This window comes from Hypanus sabinus, chromosome 11 (genome assembly GCF_030144855.1).
Source record: "Hypanus sabinus isolate sHypSab1 chromosome 11, sHypSab1.hap1, whole genome shotgun sequence".
NCBI lineage: Eukaryota > Metazoa > Chordata > Chondrichthyes > Myliobatiformes > Dasyatidae > Hypanus > Hypanus sabinus.
The window spans coordinates 30,144,542-30,171,805 of NC_082716.1; the positions used below are offsets into that span (position 1 = coordinate 30,144,542).

Consider the following 27,264-nt stretch of genomic DNA (forward strand, 5'->3'; position numbering starts at 1 on the left):
TGATGTCAGGACTCCAATATTTGAAGGATGTTCTTCACCAGACTGTGGCAGGGCCTGTAATGTCTGCGCACAGGCACTGAAGTGAATGAGTCTTGTCTTCCACAACATGGTGTCCAAGAGGGGATCCAGGGAAGAACTGGAAAGAGAATCAGATAGTTCTAGAGCTGGGGTTCCCAAACTTTTATGACATGTGGCCTTATCATTAACCAAGGTGTCTGTGGATTCTACAGTTATCATCCTGAATAAAATCAGGGCAGTGTGGCAGTTGAAATTCCACAATCCATCAGACATTAACACATAAGCACAAGCACGTACACATGTACAAACAAACACACACACACACACACACACCATTCCTTTTGTGCAGATATCAACACAAAACTATATATGCTCTTTCACAAACACAGAGTGAATCAATATGAATATGTGTGTCATTACAGGACTTCGAAATTAACTCCACCGCTATTGTGCTATCTGTTGGTGGCATCCTCCAATTTCGTATAGAAGTCTAATGTAAACTGGAGGAAAAACACATTATCATCTATTGGGGCATTTGCCACCTCTTCTGGAATGAACATTAAAGTTCCCTTTTTCAAGTCAGCTGCACACCCAAGGGTTTCCAATGTGCCATGTTAATACCCCTTCATCATTTCTGTATAATGCCTTCTTATCACTCAGTGCTCAATCTTCAATCACCTAGAAACATAGAAAACCAACAGCACAAGACAGGCCCTTCAGCCCACAAAGTTGTGCTGAACATGTATCTACCTTAGAAATTGCTCGGCTTACCTATAGCCCTCTATTTTACTAAGCTCTATGCGCCTATCTAAAAGCCTCTTAAAAGACCCTATCGTATCCGCCTTCACCACTGCTGCTGGCAGCCCATTCCACACACTCACCACTCTCTGAGTAAAAACTTACCTCTGACATCTCCTCTGTACCTGCTCCCAAGTAATCTTAAACCTATGTCCTCTTGTGGCAACCATTTCAGCCCTGGGAAAAAGCCTCTGACTATCCACACAATCAATGCCTCTCATCATCTTATACACCTCTATCAGGTCATCTCTCATCCTCCGTCACTCCAAGGAGAAAAAGCTGTGTTCACTCAACTTATTCTCAAAAGGCATGCCCCCCCAATCCAGGCAACATCCTTGTAAATCTCCTCTGCAACCTTTCTATGGTTTCCACATCCTTCCTGTAGTGAGGCGACCAGAACTGAGCACAGTACTCCAAGTGGGGTCTGACCTGGGTCCTATACAGCTGCAACATTACCTCTCAATCTACCTAAACCAATCTCTGTACAGTCCTTTGTCTTACCTCACTCTCCTTCCACCAACTGTTTGAAAACTGCCATCCTTCCACTCTTCCCCCATTTCTGAGGAAGGATCACTGACATTAGCTGGTTTCTCTTTCTACTAATGCTGCTTAACTGTCTGAGTTCCTACAGCATTTTCTATTTTTATTTCAGTTTCCAGCATCTGAATTGCAATAAAATCTGCAATTTTAGTTATTTTCTATAATGTTCCGCTTTGTCCGCCAATCTCAAGCTGTCTGTAACAAGGTTTTTGTACATCAAAGAGGAGTACCCTTCCGCTCTCAGAGGTTCACCAAGCTAGACAATTAAGTATTCCTCTTTATGGTGCAAATGGAACAGCTTTGTAGCCTCATGAATGATGTATAAATGAACATGGCAATGCCGCACGGCTGTCCTTCGCTTAGTGTTCAGGTTAAAGAAAGCATAGAAAATATGTTGAACCTCAAAGATCAATGAAAGATAGTAACAATGCCATTTGTCCATCTATGGGAGATGTCATTTGTTAGGAAGATGCACATTTGCCTCTCATAGATTTAGAATCAATTCCCTCATACCACTGACTTGTTTATCATCCCTCAACCGAGTCCTAAATAATACTTGTTAATCAACATGAAGTCACAAGTTGTCAGTCACTGCATGATCGTGCTCAAATGAAGTTGAGATCACTGCAGAGTCTGGATTTCTTAATGAAGTATGTGAGAACCCTATTGCTTTGTTTACAAACAGGCATGCTCTGATCAGGTGGGGCATGGGGTACATTCAGTCATTTTGCAACCAAGTTCAGTTGAATGGTCAACTGTCATGTTGTCTCCTTCTTCAACCAAAATCTAGTATCAGTATTTGTCCTACATTGACAATAGAGACTGCAAAATTGGTTGGGTTTTTCAAGGAACCTTGCTTAACAAAAAGATATAGCTTTGTGTCAGGCATACAAGTGATCTCAAAAACAAGTACTACTTTAGAATTGCGAATGTTTTGTCCAGCAAGTTATCAGTTCAGTTTTTCCTTACATGACTGCATTAAAGTAGATATTACCTGATTATTTGACTATTGACCATTATAATGGTCAAAATCCAAGATCATAAGAGAAAGAATTTGAAGAATGCTTTCCTGATGGCTTTTTACAGCAGCTTGTGGTTGAGCCCACAAGGGAAAAGGCAATTCTGTATTGGGTGTTATATGATTAACCTGATTTGATTAACCTTATAAGATTAAGGAACCTTAAGGAGACAGTGATTGTAGTGTTCTCGCTCGGCGTATAAGGTAACGCTGAACTAAACACCGAGGTAAACCGTTGTCAATGAAGACAGGATCACAGTAAGATTAACCGTTTACTGTTCACTCTTCCACATTAACGTATGGTGAAAACTGTTGATAAAACAATACAAGATTTGTACAGGGTTTGTTTCCTTCTTGATATTACATTTACATCGTAAATACTTGCAAAGGTAAAACTACAACAACTACATTACATTAAAGTGCAGCATACAGTCAGAATCTACCTACGCCATTGACTGCTTTAAATACACTTCAACGCAAACTATCTGCAACTCTTTAACTAACGAAAACATAAACCTTATTGACCGTCGTTACTTTTAACGGAATCGGCGTTAGCATTTTAATTCAACATATCGATTATCTCATGACTTAGAGCGTTGCTTCCACTATGTTCCTAGTGCGTAGAAAGACAACCTTTCTTGCGCTGGAATCGCACATGTGTGGCCCCCTCCTTTCCGTTTCTCCAAACCGGTATTTTCCCACAGGACATGGCGAAACCGGATCTGACGTCATCGCATGCCATGATATATCACAGACAACGAATTTACTTTAAACAATCCTAACTTTAACTAAAATGCTAACAAACGAATTACTAAGCAAAAATATTATAAACTAAATAACTGCCATAAAGGCAACACAGTGATCATCATATGATAAATTCACCCTTAAATTTGAGAGGGAGAAGGGAAAATCAGAGTACCAGCATTACAGTGGAGCAAAGGAAATTTCAGAGGCATGAGAGAGGAGGTGGCCAAAGTTGATTGGAAGAAGTTTCTGAGAGCAATTCTGAAGGGGCAGGATAGATTGATTCCAAAGAAGTTTTCCAAAGGGCAGATGTGGAAACCAGGACTAACAAGGAAGTCAAAGACAGCATAAAAGCAAAAGAGAGGGTATATAATATTGCAAAAATTAGTGGGAAGCTAGAGGATTGTGAAGCTTTTACAAACCAACAGAAGGTAGCCAAAAAAGTAATGAGAGAAAAGATGAAATATGAAGGTAAGCTAGTCAATAAGATAATAATTCAGGAGAAGTGGAAATTTGCAAATGTCATTTCATTCTGTAAGAAAAGAAAATGGCAAAAGTTTGGAAATTATAGGCTCAATTAGCATGATTCCAATGGTTGGAAAGGGAGTCGATGATTAAAAATGAGGTTTTGGGGTACTTGGAGGTGCATGATAAAATAGGCTAAGTCGGCATAGTTTCCTTAAAGGAAAGTCTTCCCTAACAAACCCATTGAAATTCTTTGGGGAAATAGCAGTTTTGGACATTTTATTGAAGAAAAGTTGTGCTGGCATTGGAAAGGGTCCAGAGAAGGTTTACAAAAATGATCCAGGGAATGATAGGTTTTATTATCAAAAGCATTTGATGGCTCTAGATCTGTATTCACTGGAGTGTAGGAGAATGAGAGGAAATCTCACTGAAATCTACTGAATATTGAAAGATCTGAATAGTGGGGAAGATTAAAACAGATGAGGAGGAATTTGTTTAGCCAGAGGGTGGTGAAATTGTTGAATTCATTGCTGTAGACTGCTGAAGAGGCCAAGTCATTGGGGCTACCAATAAATACTCTTAGATAGACAGGTGAATGTACAGTGAATGGGATATGGACATTTTGCAGATGGAAGGGATTAGTTTAGTTGGGCATTTACAAGTTTAATTTACATTATTATAGACAAAAAGACCTGTTCATATGCCATACTATTCTATTCTGTATGTTCTAAGCTTTAGGAGTGGTGATCACAGGACACAGGTGCCCAAGATAGCGGATACAAAACCCTGGTGGCATATAGCACACAGTGTTGCCCCTCAATTCTTTAAACCCCACCCATAATAAAAAGACACATAATGATAATTTTATGGCCCCATTAAGCAGCGATTAAGTTGTGATTTTTCAAAACTCAGGAACAATGAGATGTTTTCAAAGGAAACATCACATGATGGCGGCAGCTAGATGGTTCTGAGAATATGTGATATTGGATAATATGTTTTGATCTGACCTGGTGTACACATCTCTATTTGAAAAAGCTTATAACTTCACGTTCTCATTTCTTATGTTATATATGAGTTGCAAAAACAATACTATTTAGAAATGCTGTTATTTTCATTTGTCTTTTTAAAAGATTAGTATATATCCTTTTTGAATGGGTTTTCAAAAATGTTTCAGTTCATTCAATCTGCTCTTTTTTTAATAGTAAACTTATACTTTTATTAATAGTAAAACAATGAATGCACATAAGTAGACTACAAGACTCATCCTTTCTCCATTTAAAAAAAAATCCTCAATTGTTGTTACTGATTCATTGATCAATGATAATCTCTTCTCATATTTGCCATTTAAGATAATTTTCTGGATTTGCACCATGTTTTCAAAAGTGTTCACCACCCCTGTCCTAAATAATGATTGTTCTTCACTGAGGGAGTCTTGTGCACAAAAAATGTGGTGAATCTGCTAGTTGAAGCACTGTATGCATTAGAGGGTGACAAAAGTCTGCATCCATTCATAGTTTTCCTTCTTCCTTTGCACTGCAGCACAGTGATGTAACATCAATCAGCCTAGTGGACTCTTCGTGGACTTTCCTCTGCAGACAAGGTGTTTGCAAATGTTAGTAAATGGTTCTGTTTTATGTGCAAGTCTATGAGGTGCATGACTGTGGGTAGAACCCATGAAGTGGGTGTTCAGGATAATCTTTTATTAAATAGGTCCTGCCAGTTTATCCATAGAAAGCCACCATTTTGAAGAACCTCCCATCATCTTTATTCTCTCATGCAAAATGTTAATCTTCCTGCTCCTCCAGCTCACCCTCCTCCTTTTCACTGTACGTTCTTGGGCAAGAGCTTAGTTTTGTGTTTGTACGGTTATACAGAGACCAGCACACAGCAACTATTTCCAAAACTTTGCCAGGTGAGTGCTGTAGAGTGCCAACCACTCCCCCACCCCACCCAACTTGCACTGAGTATTGCAGATGCTGGAACTGCAAGCTGAGAAGACTGATGGGAATAACCACCAGATGCCTACCAGTCACATGGTTTTCAATGCAGATGTAGAGTTATACAGCACAGAAAGATGCCCTTTGCCCCACCATGACCATGCCAATCATCAAGGACCCATCTATCCTGATCCCATTCACTAGCTCTCATTCCATAGCCTGTTATACCTTGCTGATTCAAGTGTTCATCCAGATGCTCCTTAAATGTGGTGAGAATCTCTGCCTCCTCTATCTTCTCAGGAGCCACATCTCAGACTTTAGCCATCCTCTGGATGATAACTTCAGGGCAGTGATTCCAGACGGGGGCAGTTATGTATCCTAAGGGGGAGTTAGGAGAAATAGGTCAGGGTCATTCAAGATTCTTGGGGGAGAGCAGTAAGCAGTACCCTAACTTAAGGCACAAGACCATGTTACAGTATGTAGTTAAACATACCATATCAACTCACTGCTGGCGTCAACATCTGATAATCGGCAAATGACACCAATGCAAAGTGAGTTCCCAAATCTATCCAAGTCTTTTCAGCTCCATAAAGGAAAAGGGAATCCCTTTCCTGGCTTAGGGAACATCAACAAAGTCTCTGTAGTGCTGTAGTATGCTGTAAACTATAAAATGTAACACTGAGCAGCCACCACAGCATGGAATAATCTTGTGGCTAAGGAAAAAGGGGTCCATTTCACGTTACATGGCTGAATGGAGGAGATTGTTGGAGCATTGTCAGTTCAGTGATGGGCTTAATGATGCATTGAGAGATAGTTTAGTTTGTGGAACCTTACAAGAAAGCATTAAAAAATGCTTCCTAACTGAAGCACAACTTACGTTTGAAAGAGCAGTTGAAATAGCTGTATCAATGGAAGCAACAAACAGAGGCACAACTGAGCTGCAGTGAGGAATGAAAGAGAGCCTGAACAAAACTGCAACTTCTAAATAGAAGCATGTCTGGCCAAATTGTGTTATTGTTGTTGAAGTGGCTCACATACACCAGACCAGACAATGCAACAAAGAAGGACACATACAAAGAGCATGTCAGGCAGACAAAAAAAAAGGACTGCAGAGGGAAGAGATAAAGATAAAAAAAAACAAGTTGCAGTTTAAAAGAGCATGAATCTGTAAGCTATTGAGGAAAATTCTAATAATGATGGAAGTGACACAGGACTGAGTAGCTTTAAGATTTAAAATATGAAAACTAACAATAGACAAGCAATATGGTTTACACCAGAAGTGAATGGCAAATTAATTAAAATGGACTCCGGTTTGGCTGTGTCAGTCAATCCAGGAAATCAGTTTGAATGGCATTTCTAAGATACTGAACTGAAGCCTGCAGATATCCAAATAAGAACTTATAATAGAGAAAAGTTAACTCCTGTGGAAATGGCATTTGTAACCGTGAAATACAACGAACAACAAGCCACATTGGGCTTGCATGTAGTAAAAACCGGAGGGCAGCAGTTTGTGAACATGAGTGGCTAAGATTCATCCACTATTTGCATGCCACATTCCCTGTAATGTAGTCAACTGAAAGCGATTTAAGAAAGGTATAAGATGATGCCACAACTATCATCATGCTGTACGCCATGAAACATTGAACAAAGGGCACACAGGTGTTGTTGCCAACCCCTGTGGCTCTGGTTGGAAAGCATATTGGACCAAGGAAGGACCATGCGGCTCAGAGAGATTGTAAAAGTGACAAAAGCAGAGGTCCAACTACAATAGTTTTTGTATGCAGCACATCAGAGAAAGCTTTTGATATGTTAATCAGGCAGTTGCTTGTGAATTGTGGTTTGGTTTTAAACTGGAACAGAGTTCAATGAGCTTCATGAAAGTTGCAAGCATTTGGCTTTTGTGAGTATGAAGAACCACAATGTACTCTGCATGAATTAAGATTATTGCATAACATTCAAGTGGGAAGCAAAAAGCTATTTATAAAAGTAGATCAAAGACCAAAGTCCAACTGGATGAATGGAAGGCCAAAAAGAAAGGAGTCAATGGAGATACAAAAATTGCAGATTTATCGGATGATTTTGTGGATAAGGAAATCAAAAGTAGAGATCAGATCATAAAAGGAACAATAGAAGGAATAATTAGAGAATCCGTCTGTGAACTAAATGCACCATCCCAAAATCAAGATGCACATCCTAGAAAGAATAACATGGAAAAGGAAGAAGAGGATGACATACTGTAAGTGCTATGGAAATGGAAGATAAATAAGACCTAATTTCTCAAGAGAATTACTAATTCAGAGATACTCAGAAAGAAGGAAGAGGAGAGAAAGAAAAAGAAAGATGAATTGAAAAGGAGAGCAGAGATAGAAAGAACATGAGCAAGAAGAAGAAAGCATGAAAGAGAGATGGAAAAAGAGTGGGATAAACAAAGAGAAAGAAGCTGGGATTAGGAGAGAAGCAAGAATCAAAGTAGTTCCAAAGTGAAAAACCAAGAAAAGGAGAATAAAGTGCCCAGAGGTGCCAAAACTACTTCCTGCAGTCTCAAAGTCAACTCTTACAATCACCAGGGAGGAGGCCTAGAACCTGAGATTGCTTTCACAGCCATACATCTCAGCAGCCAAGCAGAGTGGCCTGCCTTGTCCGAAGAGACATTATCCTACCAGAGTAAGAAATTTTCCACAGTGAATAAATCTTTAGGCCTGAATAGGACGATTTAAAATTTACTATGCTGTGAATGTATATATATAGTATATGTATATAAACTGGGATGCACTGTGTATTGAGTTGGAATTCATAGGTAAGCAAGGAGGAATTGTGTATTCAATATTTTAGTGACACTTGAGTAATATTGTAGATGTATTGTTTGATTAAGCATTCTTTGTTGTTTACATAATGCATGGCAAGATATATGTAAAAGAATGTAAATGTCATATATAATCAATTACCATGTCATATTTGCACGCCTTAGTTAAAGTAACAACAAAGTTAGATTCACGTTCCAGGCTTCCTTGTTTTCCTTTCAATTAGTTTTTATGTTTTGGAGTTACAAAATATAACATAGAAACTTAGAAAACCTACAACACGATACAGGCCCTTCAGCTCACAAAGCTGTGCCGAACATGTCCTTATCTTAGAAATTACCTAGGGTTACCCATAGCCCTCTATTTTTCTGAGCTCCATGTATCTATCCAGGAGTCTCCTAAAATCGGCCTGGCAGCTCATTCCACGCACTCACCACTCTGTCTCCTGACATCTCCTCTGTACCTAATTCCAAGCACCTTAAACCTGTGCCCTCTTGTGCTAGCCACTCCAGCCCTGGGAAAAAGCCTCTGATGATCCACACGATCAATGTCTCTCATCAACTTATATAGTACACCTCTGTAACCCTTACCCAAGAGGCTGGTATATGTCTAGGGGAAAAAGGAGATCCAGCCACTCTCCAACCCACCTCCCGTACACGCAGGTGCTGTGAGAATCGAGTTTACGCCTCGAGCCCGCCAACAGTATCAAATCCACAACAAATACCGTTATGAAATACACTTTAAAGAGTTTACTAAAATTAAAAAGAGTAGTAAGCAATACAATATATATACACAAGGAAAAAAACAAAAGGCGCCACTTATCAAAGTTCAGTCTGTTTAGTGCACTCGTTGGAGCTCAACCAACGAACCAATCGACCCATCCGGCCGTCGCACCTGGGACCACCCCGGTGGTCTTACGAGCAGTCCAGCACACGTCCACCTTCTTCGTCTCTTCCTCGGCCTCTCCCCGAAAAACCCGCGAAAACCCCTCCCCCAAGTTCCCAGCATCACAAGACACAATGACATTCCCCATTGATTAACAAATGAATACAATTACCATATCAGCCATTCTAAAGTGAAACAACGGCGAGAGAAACACTTATCCGACAAAGAAACATTCCTACTTGTAACAAACCAAAGAGGCCATTTTGAGTAACATACCCAGGACATTGTACATTCTCTCCCCACCAGCAAATGTCATGCCCTCATGGCATTACTAGAGGTCCCCAAAGCTTCTTGCAACACACAAAACCCAACCCAGGTGCAGAAGGCAATGACATAACTACCCAGAGCAGTAGAAATCACACTCGGTTCTCCCGGTACCACATATGTCAACCGCTCCGGGGGGCGCCTAATCCTCTGAGATCTCCATACCCCTTCTGCCCCACTGGGCTCCCTCGTCACCTGCGAACCCACTGTCTCGGACACCCCAGGTCTACCTGACAGACCCGCACCCCCTTCCTCACAGGGGTCCTCCCTCACCCGAGATCTCTCCGGCTCACGCTCAGATTCCACCCTCTCTCCCACCAATGTAGGCTGCCTCTCCATCTGACCCTCAAGACATTCCCTCCTCTCACCCAATTCAGTATGGGAAGGGCCAGGAGCCTCCTCTCCTGGTACTGGAGCACCAGCGAATGGGAACAGGACCCACTCATCTGAGTCGTCCTCCTCTGAATCGGTAGCCATTCCCGAGTGAGGGACCCGTCCCCGCTCTTCAGCAGCGGGCTCTTCCCGTTCTCCGCTCCCTCGCAGAGTCCTTGTACTGGGCGTAACCTCCCACTCGGGCTCCTTATCCACCTGCACCGCTTGACCCAGTGGCAGCAGGTGATTCCTATGGAGTACCTTGATAGGCCCTTTTCCATCCTCGGGTTTCACCCGGTAAACTGGCAGGTTCGGCATCTGGCTCTCTATTACATAGGGGCTGGCCGCCCATCGATCTGCCAACTTGTGCTTACCAGGGAGTCCCAAATTCCGTAAAAGGACCCGGTCGCCCGGTAATAATTGTACAAACTTCACCTTTCGATCATACCGCATCTTATTCCGCTGATTTTGTTTGGTAGCCGCCGCCTCGGCCAACTCGTACGCCCGCTGTAACTCCCTCTTCATGTCGGACACGTACTTTAGATGGGACTTCCCGGGAAATTCACCCACTCCACCTCCAAAACACACGTCAATGGGCAACCTCGCTTCCCGCCCAAACATCAGATAATAGGGTGAATACCCTGTAGCCTCATTGCGAGTACAATTGTAACAGTGAACCAATTGTCCAATATGACGACTCCACCTGCTTTTCTGCCCAATCTCCAGCGTCCCAAGCATATCCAACAGGGTCCTGTTGAATCTCTCTGGCTGAGGATCTCCCTGTGGGTGGTAAGGGGTGGTCCTGGATTTCTCAACCCCAAGCATAGTCAGTAATTCCTGGATAAGGCGGCTCTCAAAGTCCCGCCCCTGATCACTATGGATTCGCCTGGGAAGGCCGTAATGCACAAAGTACTTCTCCCATAACACCTTCGCCACTGTCGTCGCCTTCTGATCCTTGGTGGGAAATGCCTGAGCATAGCGAGTGTAATGATCGGTGATGACTAATACATTCGCGGTGTTGTTGGTGTCAGGCTCAATCGACAGGAAATCCATACATACCAGGTCCAGAGGTTCCGCACTCTGCAAGTGCGACAATGGAGCCGCCAACGCTGGCAGGGTCTTCCTCTGGATGCAACGACGGCATCCCCTACAGTATTCTTCGACGTCCCCCCTCATCCGGGGCCAGTAGAACCGGTCTTTGAGTAATCCATATGTCTTTTCCACCCCCAAATGTCCAGAATCATCATGTAAGGCCTGGAGTACAGTCTGGCGATACTCCTCCGGCAGGACCAGTTGCCAACAGCGGGGTTGGTCCGGAGGCGTCGTTACCCGGTACAAGATTTTGTTCTTTAACTTCAACCGAGACCACTCCTTCAACAACAGAGGCACGTACGGGTGTTTCGCCTTCTCAGCCAACGCCCCATCCCCCTTCTCGACCGCTCTCCACACTGTGCCAATGCCCGGGTCATTTTGCTGAGCAGTTGCCACTTCCCCCGGACTCAGTTCCGGCAACTGTTTAGTCCCCAGAGCGGTCAGGTCACAGTAAACTAGGGGTATGGCGTCGTCAAAAACCCCCAAATGGTCCACGGCTCGTTCCAGCCTCCCTCTTCCCTCGGCCTTCACGGTGATAACAAACTGACACATCGCCTTCACTCCAGGGGCAGGGACACTCTCCCACTCCTCGTCCCTCTCCTCCTCCCCCGGCTCCCGACGAGACAATGCATCTGCATCGATATTCTTGCTTCCGGGGCGGTACCTCAGGCTGAAATCATATACCGACAATGCCGCCAGCCACCGATGTCCTGTGGCATCCAGCTTCGCCGAAGTCAAAATATAAGTGAGAGGATTGTTATCCGTTCTCACCTCAAACTTGGCTCCTTAAAGGTAATCACCCAGCTTGTCCACCACCGCCCACTTCAGCGCCAGGAACTCCAACTTGTGAGTGGGATAGTTTCTCTCCGATGGCGACAAGCTTCGGCTGACAAAGGCTACCGGCCTCAATGCTTTGCCATGCTCCTGGTACAGAACAGCCCCGAGACCCTCTCGGCTGGCATCCGTGTGCAGCACATATGGCTTCTGGGGATCAGCAAAAGCCAACACCGGGGCCTGGGTCAGTGCCCTTTTCAAAGATCGGAATGCCTCTTCACATTGATCATCCCATCTCGAGCCAAAAGGTTCCGCCGGGTTCCAGTATCCTCCAGCATCCTGCCTCTGGTTCCCCGTCCTCTTCTTCCCCACCGGGGGATAGCCACACAACAGCTGAGTTAACGGGTGACACACTTTGGCGTATCCTTTCACAAATCGCCGGTAATACCCACAGAACCCCAAAAATGAGCGCAGAGCACGCACTTTCTGGGGTCTCGGCCAGGTGGTCACAGCCTCTATCTTGGTTGGATCAGTAGCCACTCCCTCTCGCGAAATGATATGGCCAATGTAGTTAACCGACGACTTGCAGAACTGGCATTTGTCCAGGGAAAGCTTCAACCCTTCTTCATTAAGCCGGCCCAACACCTTCAACAGCCTCTCCTCATGTTCCTCCAAAGTCGATCCAAACACTATCAAATTGTCCAGGTACACCAGCACCTCCAACAGATTCATATCCCCCACAGTTCTCTCCATGAGCCTCTGGAAGGTGGCTGGGGCTCCAGATATGCCTTGGGGCATTCGTTCGAACTGAAAGAACCCCAGCGGGCAGATAAAAGCGGTCTTCTCTTTATCGGCCGCACTCATCGGGATCTGGTAATACCCACTTCTTAAATCCAGCACACTGAACCACTTCGCACCGCTCAGGCAGGCCAACGCATCCTCGACTCTTGGGACAGTATATTGATCAGGGACAGTTCGCCGATTCAACGTCCTGTAGTCAACACACATGCGCACTCGCCCATTCTTCTTCCGTGCCACCACTATTGGGGACGCATAAGGACTTCGAGACTCAGCTATGATTCCGGCCTCCTTCAACTTGCACAAGTGCTGTCGCACGTCCTCAACATCTGCCGGAGCCAGCCGCCGGGATCTCTCTCGGAACGGGGTGTCCTCCGTCACCCGGATGGTGTGGCGAGTGCTTTTGGAGCAGCCAACATCAAACTCGCCCCGAGAAAAAACAGCTTCCATCTTCAGCATCTTCTCCACTAGCCTGCGTTTCCACTCCGGCGACACTGGGGAATCCCCGAAGTTAAAGGCTTCAGCGGTCAGCTCCCTTCGATGCTCCGATCCCTCCCCGTTAGGGGTCCGCACTGGTGCGCTGGACATTACCGTCACCGGGAACAGATGTGCCAGCGGCATTCCCCTCTTAAAGGTGATTTCTCTTGCCGTAGTGTTCCTGACACTTATAGCTATACGCCTCGCATGTACCACCCCTGGTCTCTGCACTTCGGGCCTCACCAGCGCCCCCGCCGGAAATCGTGTCTCCCCTTCAAGATTGTCTGGGGTGTCTACTAACAGGGCTTCTCCCGTCGGCACTCCTGGGAATCTGGGGGTCCCCATCACTAGGGCTACCTCCCCGGGTCGGATCACCTTGGGCCTCGCCTGCGTACACCACACCGTCCCTCGTTTACACTCCGGGTCCAGCCCTTGGGAGGCAACCCCTTCTGCGAACACTGCTCGAAACACTGGATGCACCGAGAGGGTCTCCAGAAAGTCTTCCCCCCCTTTCTCCTTACAAGCTCCCAGGAGCCATCGCACAACTGGGGAGTTAGTCCCCACCAGGAGGGCAGCACCACCGGTTTCCACCGGGTCAGGACACACCAACACCAACGTCTCAATAGCTTCCGACACTCCCACGTCGCCCTCCGAGAACTCCAATCTCACCGATAGGTACCCATCGTACGGGTAGTCACCCTCGCTCACACCCCAAATCTGCAGGGCGTCAAATGGTGTTACGGGCAAATGCTTTAGATGTTGATTGTAGAAAGACCGGTACAATAAGGTCACCTGCGATCCCGTATCAAGAACGGCTTTTGCGTAAATTCCCTCTATCCGTAGACCCACACTGGCACGGGGTCCTACCAGCCCATCCGGAACAGAGGCGTGGGCACCCGGTGGTCTTCCGGCTGATCTCTGGGAACGTGTTCTTCCAGAGGCTCCAGTCCGTTCCCTCACTGAGCCTCTCCTAAGTTTCCCGACACCTCTCCCTTTTTAGTCATAGGGGGGCTTGTCCTCCGCGGGAGTCCTTGTCTCTCACAATCCCACCTAAAGTGACCCTCCTCTCCACAGCTATAGCACACCCTCGGCCTTCCACAGTCCCGCCTGAAATGCCCCTCTTTCCCACAGTTAAAGCACACACTGCCGGCCGCCCCTCCTCTCCCAGGACGGCTCCTGCTCCCAATCCACTGCACTGATCGCCCCTGAGAGTAGGTACCTCCCCTGTCCCTCCCCTCCAAAGGTGGTTCCCTACTCCCCGGGGGATTGTCATTCCTCCACTCAGCCACCACTTCCTGTATCGCTGAGGATTGCTCCCGTAGGCCCGTGCCCCTTTTCCGCCCCAACGCTCTCTCTTCCTCTCGCACCTCTCTAATCAGTTGCCCGAAGGATGGAGGGGGACCTTTCCTATAAGCTTGCCAGATAGTCCATGCCACCTTGTCCTCCTCCAGAGACCCACTGAATAGCTGACTCATCCTCACGCTAGCCACGTCAATCGCCTTCACTACCCCCCGGCGCCGCAGCCCCGAGAGCATCCCCTCCATCCTAAATATGTACTCGGAGAGCTTTTCCCCTCTCCATTGTTCCAGGCGTTGAAACTCAGCTAAAAGCAGCCAGGGTTCCCCTGACAACCCAAACGCTCCCTCCAAAACTTCTAGGCAGTCCTCCACTGAGGCCCCAGGCTTCTCAGCTTTCAACTCCCGGACGGTTTTGGCTGCTAAACCCCTCAAACTTCCCAGCAATCGCTGCCTCTTCTCCTCCTCCGAGCCTGGCCACTCCTCTAACATCAAAGACGTTTGCTCGATCCAGGTCTCATAGTCCACCTCCCCGTCCGGAGTAGGCTTGGCTCCGGAGAACACCCCCAGCTTCAGCCGTGGCCTCTCGGCCACCCCCACCAGGGAATTAAGTGCGGCTGCCAGCTCCGAGACTTCCACCCTACCTGGGGAGTGGGGCTTAGTCACGACTCCCTCCTCCCACCTCCCTTTACTAGTGCCAGCCATCTCTCTGGGGTCCACCTCTAGCTCTAACTCCTCCTCCGATGTCTCCTCAGCCTCATCCTGGTAGGTGTGGAGCCCCCATGGGCCCTCCTCCCCCGGTACACTGACCGTCGCCGGCAGTTCCACCGTCCTGACTTCAGCACTCGTACGAACCAACCCCCAACTAGACTCCACCTCTTTACCACACCGTCTAGCTACCAATTCTACCTGCCCAATACCCTTCACCGAACTTAAACCCCGCACTATCGCGTCTCCCGAAACTCGAAAATCCACTTCGCTCACTACGCATGCGTACTGTACCGGTACACCTTCAAACCGGCACCAACAAACAAACTTGTCTCTGTCCATCTCCGCTCTGCTGCCTGCGCGATTCCACAGCCCCTGACAATCCAATCCGGGACGAGCACCCCACAAATGTAACCCTTACCCACAGGCTGGTATATGTCTAGGGGAAAAAGGAGGTCCAGCCACTCACCAACCCACCTCCCGTACACGCAGGTGCTGTGAGAATCAAGTTTATGCCTCGCGCCCGCCAACAGTATCAAATCCACAACAAATACCGTTATGAAATACACTTTAAAGAGTTTACTAAAATTAAAAAGAGTAGTAAGCAATACAATATATATACACAAGGAAAAAAACAAAAGGCGCCACTTATCAAAGTTCAGTCTGTTTAGTGCACTCGTTGGAGCTCAATCAACGAACCAATCGACCCATCCGGCCGTCGCACCCGGGACCACCCCGGTGGTCTTACGAGCAGTCCAGCACACGTCCACCTTCTTCAGTGTCTTCCTCGGCCTCTCCCAAAAAACCCGCGAAAACCCCTTCCCCAAGTTCCCAGCATCACAAGACACAATGACATTCCCCATTGATTAACAAATGAATACAATTACCATATCAGCCATTCTAAAGTGAAACAACGGCTAGAGAAACACTTATCCGACAAAGAAACATTCCTACTTGTAACAAACCAAAGAGGCCATTTTGAGTAACATACCCAGGACATTGTACACCTCTATCAGGTCACCTCTCATCCTCCATTGCTCCAAAGAAAAAAGGCCAAGTTCACTCAATCTGTTCTCATAAGGCATGCTCCCCAATCCAGGCAACATCCTTGTAAATCTCCTCTGCACCCTTTCTATGGTTTCCACATCCTTCCCATAGTGAGGCGACCAGAACTGATCACAGTATTCCAAGTGGGGTCTGACCAGGGTACTACATAGCTGCAACATTACCTCTTTGCTCCTAAACTGAATCTCATGATTGATGAAGGCCAATGCACCATATGCCTTCTTAACCACAGAGTCAACCTTGAAACCTGCGCAACAGCCTTGAGCGTCCTATGGACTCAGACCCCAAGATCCCTCTGATCCTCCACACTGCCAAGAGTCTTACCATTAATACTATATTCTGCCATCATATTTGACCTACCAAAATGAACCACCTCAGAAGTGGTTGAACTCCATCTGCCACTTCCCAGCCCAGTTTTGCATCCCATCAATATCCCACTGTAACCTCTGAATAGTAACCTAAATTTCTTATCAAGATAGTCATTTCATAAACATGGTCTCAGACACTTTCTTTCTGGTAAACCATTCCAGCTCTTACCTGCTTACTGTCACCTCTGACTGAAAGACCTGTTGAGGAAGGAGCAAATGAATATTCGATAGCCACTAAGGAAGCTCTGTCTGGTTCAATTGGTTTTATAGTAAGAAAGCAGACCCTTCAGTTCACTCTGCCACGGCAGTCATCATGTATCTATCTTCTAATCCCATTTTCTAGCACTCAGCCTGCCGTCTTCTGTACCTTGGGGCTTCAATCACTCATCTCAATAACCTTAAGTGTGAGAGTACCCACTCAGTCAGTTTTAGATTTCAATCATCTGCTCAGTGAAAAAAAAATTCCTTAAATCCTCTCAGAACCACCAGCCTGACCCTACCTGAGACCTAAGCAATAATTTATGTAGTTGTACCATAACTTCCTTAGTCTCATTTTCTGGGCATTACCTAATGAATCCTGCACACTTTCTTATCTACCAGTTGTACAGTACCTGTGCTGCAGTCTTAAAGACTTGGACATGTTACCAAAGCCTCACTATTTTTCAGAATTTCCAAGGGTACCTCTAGTCATTGTCTATTTCATATTCTATTTAGTCCTACTAAAGTACATTGCCTTATGTTTCTCAAGACTTAAATTTGTCTGCCACTTCTCTGCACAATCTACTAATTCATCAATATTGTTCTATGACCCTTGTCATTATTAATAAAGTAATTTCTTTTTAATGGATTTATTGATGACCAAAGTATAATTTTATATGAAAGTTCCACCAATCATAATTCTATTAAGAATTAAAAGTTAACCAGAGAGAACCATTTTTAATTTAATAATTAACAATCTCCAACAGAATAAATCAACATTGAAATATGACAGCAATTGGTGTGTGGGAGGGAGTCCACACTGGAAAGCTGATGTTGGCCTAACTTTGTTGCCTCCAATATTTAAAATCCTCTTTTAGCAAATTAACTAATTATATTAAGATATAAGTTAAATAAGAAATGCAAATATTAATTTATTATTTCTTAAAATGGAAATGAGAGAGTGATTTTCAATGAATTGGGACAGCCTCTCCTGCAGACACAATAGGAATATGCAGAAAGAATCTGCACTGTGTTTGTTTCTCCAAAAATCCTTTCCTGGTGGAATGGAAAGCAATGTTTTATTCAACATTTTAATACAAAAGCAATCAAGGCTTTCAATTGTTTTTCTCCTTATACTTCATTGTCCTGACTGATGTTCAGTGTAACCTCTCAGTAAGATACCACTTTAAGTGAAAATTAAAAATCACACATTTATATTTAATTGATTCTAAAGCATACCCAAGTTAGGATGCCTTGAAAATTCTCCCAAGTCTGCTGATTAGATGCAGGAAAGATATTCTCAATGGTGAGGATGTCTGTGACTAAGACCAGTGTTTACAATATAAAGATAAGGCATAGCCATTTAAATCTGAGATGAGAAAAATTTTCTTCTCCCAGAAAATGATGAACTAGTGGAATTCGTTAAATATATTTATGAAGCAGTTTTTTTTAATTAGGGAGGATCAAAGGATATGTGGAGAAAGGAGGAACAGTGTACTGAATTCAAATGATTGTCCATTCACAAATGTTTCAACAAATTCTTTCCTCATTCTTCTAAAATCCAAAGAGTATCTACCTAAGTTTTCTTTTAACTATTCATGATAGGACAATATTTCATCCCAGAAGTTCGATAACTCAATAAAGAATTTGTACTCTGTAATAAAGAACATTGCACTCTGCTACAATGTTCTATGTTCTATGCCATGGTGAAACACAAGAATTCCATAATGTTAACATAGGTTAGTTGCCAGAAGATTCAAAGGCAGGCTGAGTAAATTGTGAAATACACATGAAATACAGCTAAAAAGTGAATATAATCATGTGACAAAAACCTGTCCCTAATTCATTTATATATTTTATTCTAGTATTTCATTGTCCACTTGCAGACCACCTGCAGAGCAAACATAGATTAATATGGAACTGCAGGACAGATGCTGTGTTATTAAGTGTGTACATAATAAAGAACTTCTGTTCCCAGTGTGCAATGTGGGAGGTTCACCCAGAAGTGACATTGGTGAGCTGGTGGCACGCACTCATGTTGGGCTGAAGTATCCTGTGCATAAATACATGTTAGTTTTACCCACACTGCTCTACTTTAGTAAGAACAAACATAACATGGAATCAGAAATTGGATGAGGATTAAACATAGAGAGTAAATATACTGTAATCGATTAAGAAAGAGATGCTAGGTTCCAACAGAGAGAAGCTGCCAGCCAGAGAGCATGTTGTGTCCTGAAGCTGCCATTGTTCACCAAATTCACCAAGAGAGATTCAGGTAAGCACCTGAAATGGATAGCCTATGTCTTCCTGCATCTATGTAGTTTACTGGCAATCTACCCAATAACTGGAACACTTCAAACAGCAATTCAATATATATTTAGCAGTAAGTAGAGCCGGAGGCATGGAGGATAAATTGAAAGTGCCTATGTAATTGGTGAAAATACTTTGGGCATCTACAATAGCTTTCAAATTAATGAAACAGACTTTACATTGGTCACTTTGATGACAAAATGTGAGGAATATTTTGTCCCAAGTGAAAATGTCACATTTGAGAGATACGTTATTTTCCTATGAACAGAAACAAGGTATTAGCTTTGACCAATACTTAGCTGAGTTTCACACATTGAATGAGTCCTGTGAATTTAGAGATTTTGAGAGACTCATTAGGTAAAGATAGAATAGTCTGCAGAATCTCAGATAGTAGACTTAGAGAAAGCCTGCTCCGTGAAAAAGATTTAATGCTGGAAAAGTCACAGATCACATTTCTTCCCCCACTCTTATGTTTGGTCTGAACAACAGCTGAACCTCTTGACAATGTCTGCATGCTTTCAGATGACTGGCTGACGAATAGGTGTGATGGTGTACCTAATAAAGAGGCCATTAAGTAGAGTTTGCCATCCAAATGTTTTCTAGTATATTTGTTTTTCCACTGACTTACACTGAGGTGTTGAGCAAGAGAGATGGGAGAAAAATCTGACTTTTTGTTAAGGTCCAAACATCTGTGGTGATCAACAATTTCTTTCCTCAAGGAAGCTGCTTCTGTTTGCTGAAATTGCTAAACCCATTAAGATCAATCATTTTACTTCTCCAATTTTTCAACCATTTCTTCAGCCACAACAATGAATTTGTTTAAGCTAACACAATGCTTCAGACCCCATGCAGAGTTTTTCAAACTGAAGAACACTGAGAGTCTATGAAAGCTGACCAAAGCTGAATCCACTACGTGGATCTGATCTGACATTCACTTCGCATATCATAATAAAGTCTCCAACAGCATATTGTTTAATATTCAAATGGAATCTTAATTAGACAATGCAGTGTAATATCAGTTAAAATGACAGTGGTTTTGCAATCCTGGAATTGGGGATCTACAAATAACGCTAGGGAAATACAAAGCAATGCACACAAAATGCTGGAGGAACTCTGCAGGCCAGCAGCATCTATGGAAAAGGGTAAGCAGTCGACATTTTGGGCCGAGACCCTTTTCCAAGGTCTTGTGTATGTTTCTTTAGATTTCTAGCATCTGCAGATTTTCCCATGTTTGTGGTACTAGAGGAATACTATTTGATTGAATACAATACAGGCAGTTGAAGCCAATATTTTAAACAGACTGTAGGTGTTAATATTTTGAATTCCACCCAATGGAGTATTTCAAAGTGTACATGCTTGAAAATCAAATAATCTGGAATTTAAATAAGTCCCAGCAAGAATTGTTTATCAAGAATTCTGATTGCATGTCAGATAACTGTGGGTGAATTCATCTAAGCTGAGATATATTCATATAGCAAACAGATGACAACAGAAATTCTGCATGTGAAAAGGGCATCAGTATTAATAGAATTGCTTGCTTGCAGGGCTTCATCTGAATGAAATGTGAATATGGAAACTGAACTGAACAGAATCCATTCAAAACCACAAGAGATTCTGCAGGTGCTGGAAATCCAGAGCAACACACACAGAATGCTGGAGTAACTCGGCAGGTCAGGCAGCATCAATGGAAATTAAGAACAGTTGCCGTTTTGGGCTGAGACCCTTCATCAGGATGTTTTGAAAGGATCGGGACTCTTTTCAAATTGGGAATCTAGGTTTGGATTTACCTGACTCCTCTAAAACTTGTTTCCCTCTAGAATTTTTAAGAAGTTTAATCAGTTTGCATTTAGGACAATCTCTACCTTGTAACTGTGATGATAAACTCCATTGTATGAATTAGACAGGTGTACAAAGAAACTAAGTTATACAGAGATGGAATGTGTATATAAAATCTACAAACTTAAGAAAATCTGTAGATGCTGGAAATCCAAAGCAACACACTCAAAATGCTGGAGGAACTCAGCAGGTCAGGCAGCATCTATAGAAAAGAGAAAGCAATTGACGTTGTGGGCTGAGACCATTCTTCAGGACTGGAAAGAATGGGGAGAGTCCATAGATACTGCCTGTCCTGCTGAGTTCCTCCAGCATTTTGTGTGTTTTGGCATTTAAAAAAAAACATGAATGGAGCAATTGGACCCTGCTGGAAACATGTAGAAAGGACTAACTGAACACTTACCCAACGTTACATCTGACTTGGTGCTGAAAATAGATGGACATTACTCAGCAGTAACATGCTTAATGCTGACAAATACAAACATTTTTTCAAAAGTTATATGTTAAAATTTCATATAACTTGAATGAAATGATTATGGAGAATTATCTAGACAACATAGTTAAATAGCCAAAATAGCAATCTTGGGATAATTAAAACATGTTAATTTAGTACACAGAGGACATAATTAATAAAATCCAAGAATTAAGTATATTATAAGGCACAAATTGCCAATAGAAGGAAAATCATGTAAAAACAAACAAGAATCCAATATCTGTCTTTCACTGTTTATGATCCAAATCCAGATGTTCAGTAACAAATGGCTGATTCTTGTATAGAAGCACAATAGATTTTGTGTAATATGGAATTCCACAGGGCAGCTGTTCACATTAATTTTCTCTCATGCTCTATCAAGAAGGAAGCAAATCAGAGTATTTTAACATGAATGCTCTTGTGTTTGGATGTTTCATTTATTTGACTTGATATACTCATATTCCTCACCAGCTGGATCAATTATGTAGGATGGTTGGCTAATCGATCAGCTGCAGTACAGTCTGGGCTTCTGTAAATCTTCAATCCCTGGATGAAACCTGGGAAGCCAATTTTATAAAATCAAAGGGAGTGATTAATGACAGTCTGAGCGTTAACTTTTGTCAGTGGCTCCAGGAATCAGTGATGCAGCAGAAGACTGTTAAATGCACAATGTCTATGCAATGTAATATAACGCAATGAAAAGTGTTATGGGACTGAGATTGAACCCATTATACCAGGAGATGTTGCCTGATACTCAGCATTTTAAATAGTGAGATTAATTTACAGGCTTCTTAAAGCATGAGGAGCTTTCACAAGATTTATAAACTGTGAGAATAATTTAGAGGATTTTTTAAATGGTAAGACTAATTGAAATGATTTCTGAAGGATGAGATTTATTTCAGTGTCGTGATTTTAGAGAAACTTTTGAAACATTATTTTTTTACATGATCCCTAAAGCATGAAATTAGTTTAAAGGGAGTGTCTCAATATCAGGAACATTTGAGAGCTAGTTTGTTATATAGCTTTCTTCATATGGAAGTCTAGGATATGCAATTCTGATATTACTTTCAGTCACTTATATTTAGTTTACCCATATCCACCAATGATTTATAATCAGGTGTTTTTATAAATAGAAGCAGCACCTACTACTTTGGTCCTTCCAAAAATCATTTTGTGAGACTTCTTTAAAAATAATTCAATTTCAGTCTTTTGATGGTCAGAGGATATAGGACTGACATTTTCCAGCCCTTGACCAATAACCCATCCTTTCCTCCACCCCCAAAAATGACATCCCTAAAGATCACTCTCCCCCACTCCATTTCCTCATTTAGTCCAAGGCCTGATCTCCATGCATCCCAGTATCTCCTCCAACTGCTGATCTGCTTTAATTCAGCAAAACCAAAGCTCCCTTAAGTGGAACTGAAGCCTGCAAATCAACCCAGGATCCTTCTTCACCTCAACTTTCTAAACGCTTCCTGACAATCCAATCCAAAGAAACTGATGATCTTCAACCCAGTATTTTGAACAAGATGTAAAGAGCAGAAACTCTGGTTTTCATCCTGCAGATTGAAGGATAGCAAATGTGACTCCACTGTTAAAGTAAAGAGGGAGAAAACCGGGAGCTACTGATTTATTAGCCTGACATCAGTATCCTGAAGCATATAACAAAGAAAGTAATATCCAGGTGCTGAATAAATAATTGTATGATTAGGAAGAGTTAACATAGACTCATAAAAGGGAAATCATGTTTGATTAATCAATTGAAGATCTTTGAGAGGACGCAATGGATTTTCAGGTTGTTTTTCATACAGAAAGCTTATGAAGTTCCAGCATGTGGAACTGGGAAGTGGATTGAAAGCCAGTTAACAAACAAAAAAACAGGATTTGGCATTCAATAACTCATGGAAACCAGAGGTCCATGAGGTGTTATCATTTCCGAGATCTGTCCTGGGTCCAGCATGTAACTGCCATTACAAATCGATTAATGCTTGGGCCCCAGTAATTAACAGTCTAATAATGATGATGTACGCACCAGACAGACCAATTGTAAATTTTCCAATGTTTCCAATGTGAAAAATTATGAGGATGCACCGAGGTTTCAAGGGGATATGGAGAAGGTGAGTCAATAGGCAAGAACATGGCAAATGGAGTATAATGTCCAAAAATGTGCTGTTTCCCATTAGAGAAAACTAATCCAAAATAAAAAGTAATTTTATTATAAATTGGGAGAGAACAAGAAATACTTGTGTTCACAGGGATCTAAATTATCTTGTACACAAGTTATTGAAAACTAATTGGCAGCTATAACAAGTTATGAGAAGTAAAATAATATACTGGCCTTTAGTGCAAGGGAGTAACATGAGTAGAAGAGAGAATGAACTTGGAAAACTGTATACAGTTTTGATCTACTTGCATAAAGAGGAATGTACTTGCTATAGAAGGATTGATATGAAGGCTCACCAGACCAGCTCTTCTAAGCTCAAAGTAAATTTATTATCAAAATATTTACGCATACATCACCATATACTATCCTGAGATTCATTTTCTTGCAGGCATTCACAATAGAATGAAAAAAAACATAGAATCAATTAAAAGAAGCTGCATACAAACACTGAGTCTCTAGCCTCACTGGGGACTAAGTTTTATACTTATGACTCTAAGGCTGAGCACAGCTCCAATGCCGTATTTAAGTTTGCTAATGATACCACTGCCATTGGCTGAATCAAAGGTAGTGACAATCAGCAAATAGGAGAGTTAATAAAAGTCTGACTGAGTGGTGCTCCAGCCATAACCTTTCACTCAATGTCAGCAAGACCAAGGGGATAACTATTGACTTGAGGAGAAGGAAACCAGAGGTCCATGAGCCAGTCCTCTGAGGTGTTATCATTTCTGAGATCTGTCCTGGGCCCAGCAGGTAAGTGCCATTACAAAGAAAGCACGGTAGCACTTCTGCTTTCTTAGGAGTTTGCGAAGATTCAGCATGCAGAGTCATAGGGGCATAAAGAAATACAGCACAGGAACAGACCCTTCAGCCCATCTAGTCCATGCTAAAACCATTTAAATTGCCTACTCCCATTGACCTGCACCGAGACCATAGGCCTCCTTACCCCTACCATCCATGTACCTATCCAAACTTCCCTTAAAAGTTGAAATCAATCTTGTATGCACCACTTGTGCTGGCAAATCATTACACACTCTCATGACCCTCTGAGTGAAGATGATTCCCCTCATGTTCCTCTTAAACACTTCAACTTTCACCCTTCACTCATGACCTCTTATTGCTGTCTCACCCAACCTCAGTGGAAAGAGCTGTTTGCATTTATCCTATCTATACCACTCATAATTTTGTATACCTCTATTAAATCTCCTCTCAATCTTTTATGTTCTAAGGAATACAGTTCTAACCTATACAATCTTTCCTTATAACTCAGGTCCTCCAGACCTAACAACATCCTTGTAAATTTTCTCTGTACTCTTTCAACCTTGTTTGCATCTTTCCTGTAGGTAGGTGACCAAAGCTGCACACAATACTCCAAATTAGACCTCACCAACGTCTTATACAACTTCAACATAATATCCCATCTCCTGTACTCAATAGATTTATTTATGAAGCCCAATGTGCCAAGAGCTTTCTTTATGACCCTATCTACCTGTACCTTGCACTTGTCTGCCTTAAATTTCATCTGCCATTTTTCAGCCCATTTTTCCAGTTGATGCAGATCCCTCTGCAAGCCAAGATAGCCTTCTTGCTGTCCACTGCACTGTCAATCCTGCTGTCATCTGCAAATTTGCTGATCCAGTTAACCACATTATCATCCAGATCAATGATATAGATGACAAACAACAAAGGACCCGGCACCAATCTCTGTGGCAGCCACTAGTCACAGACCTCCAGTCAGAGAAGCAACCATCTACTCCCACGAAGTCAATGTGTAATCCAATTTGCTTCCTCATCTTGAATGCCAGGTGACTGAACATTCTTGACCAACCTCCCATGCAGGATCTTGTCAAATTGCCTTGCTAAAGCCATCCATGCATTCACTTTCCTGGTAACTCCCTCGAAAAACTGTATAAGATTGGTTAGACATGACCTTTCACACACGAAGCCACACTGACTATTCTTAATCAATCCAAATACTTACATATCCCATCTCTTAGAATACCTTACAATAACTTTCCCACAACTGATGTCAGGCTCACCTGCCTATAATTTCCTGTTTTATGTTTAGAGCCTTCTTAAACAGTGAAATAACATTGCCTATCCTCCAATCCTCTGTTACGTCTCCTGTCACTAAGGGCCCTGGCAGTTTCTGCACTTGCCTCCCATAGGATCCTAGGGAACGTCTTACCAGGCCCTAGGGATTTAATTACCTTGATTTACCTCAGGGTAGCCAATGCCTCCTCTTTCGTAAACTTTACAGGGTCGATGCTGCTTTGCCTTACTTCTATGGACTCTGTGTCCATCCCCCAAGAAAATACAGATGCAAACAATGTATATAAGATCTCCCCCATCTGCTTTGGTTCCACACATGGATTACATTTCTGATCTTCCAGAGGACGATCTTGCTTACCAAGTATTCCTTTGCCAGAAAACATTCTGTCTCAACCCATACTTTCCAGATCATTACTATGCCATCAAAAGTGACTTTTTTCCAATTTAGAATCTAGACCCACAGACCAGATCTATCTTTTTGCATATTTACTTTGAAACTAATGGCATTGTGTTCACTAGGTGCAAAGCATTCCCCAACCCAAAAATCTGACACCTGCCCTGTCTCATTCTGTATAGTAGATCTAGTATTGCACACTCTCTCGTTGGGACTTCTACATACTGATAAAGGAAACTTTCCTGAACACATTTTGCAGTATGGAATTCCTAGTCAATACGTGGAAAGTTAATATCACCTACTGTAACAACCCTGTGTTTCTTGCAACAGTCTGCAATCCCCCTGCAAACTTATCCGTTAATCCCTAGGACTCTTGGGGGATCTGTAATGTGGTCATACCATTCCAATTTCTCAGTTCCAATCCATCATGGGTAAAAATCCTTCCACCAATGAGCACATCACGGGAAAGCAGCATCCATAGTCAAGGACCTCCACACTCGCTTCTTGTTGGTGCCATCAGAAAGGAAATGCAGGCTCAGGATGAGTTAATATCCCTCAACCATCAGGCTCTTGAACCAGGGGGGATAATTTCACTCAGCTTCACTCACCCCAACACTGAACTATTCCAACAACCTGTGGACTCACTTCCAAGGACTCTTCGACTTATATTCTTGATATTTATTGCTTTATTTTGTTTTGTATTTAAATAGTTTGTTTTCTTTTACATATTGGTTATTTATTCATTTTTTCATTGATTCTATTGTGTCTCTTTGCATTTACTGTGAATGCCCACAAGAAAATGAATCTCAGGGTTGTATATGGTGGCATATATGTACTTTGATAACAAACTTACTTTGAACTTTGAAGGCTGACAAGTGACCAATGTGCAAACTGTGTAAATGCAAAAATAAATCAGTAAATAACCAAACCAACAAACAAACAAGCAAATAGTAATGAAGGACATGAGTTTAGTGTTGAGGTGAGTGAAGTTAGCCATGCTGGTTCTGAAGCCTGATGGTTGAAGGGCAATAACAGTTCTTAAACCCGGTGATGTGGGACATAAGGCTCCCGTAGCTCAGCAGTGAGAAGAGAGCATGGTCTGGACAGCAGGGATCCTCAATGATGGATGCTGGTTTCTTATGTACTCAATAGTGGGGAGGATTTTTTCTTGTGATGAACTGGGCTCTATCCACCTCTTTTTGTCAGCTTAGTATATTGGGACTGCCATATGCCAAGGCCATATATTTAATCTGTGGATACTAGAAGAATGACAGGTCACATCGCTGAGACAATACACCACAGGGTAGAAGAAAAGATTTCCCCAGCTTAGGAGTATGGAATTATGGTGTCACACTCAATTCAAGG

General features: G+C 42.9%; 1 protein-coding gene across 1 annotated transcript in view; it reads right to left on the reverse strand.

Moving 5' to 3' along the window:
* Positions 1–5,830: 5,830 nt before the first annotated feature.
* LOC132402354 (uncharacterized) overlaps positions 5,831–27,264 on the reverse strand; it is a 64,828-nt gene continuing 43,394 nt past the window's right edge. Inside the window, 2 exon segments of the mRNA XM_059985233.1 lie at positions 5,831–5,898; positions 11,012–13,181. Coding sequence (XP_059841216.1) covers positions 5,831–5,898; positions 11,012–13,181 — 2,238 coding nt within the window.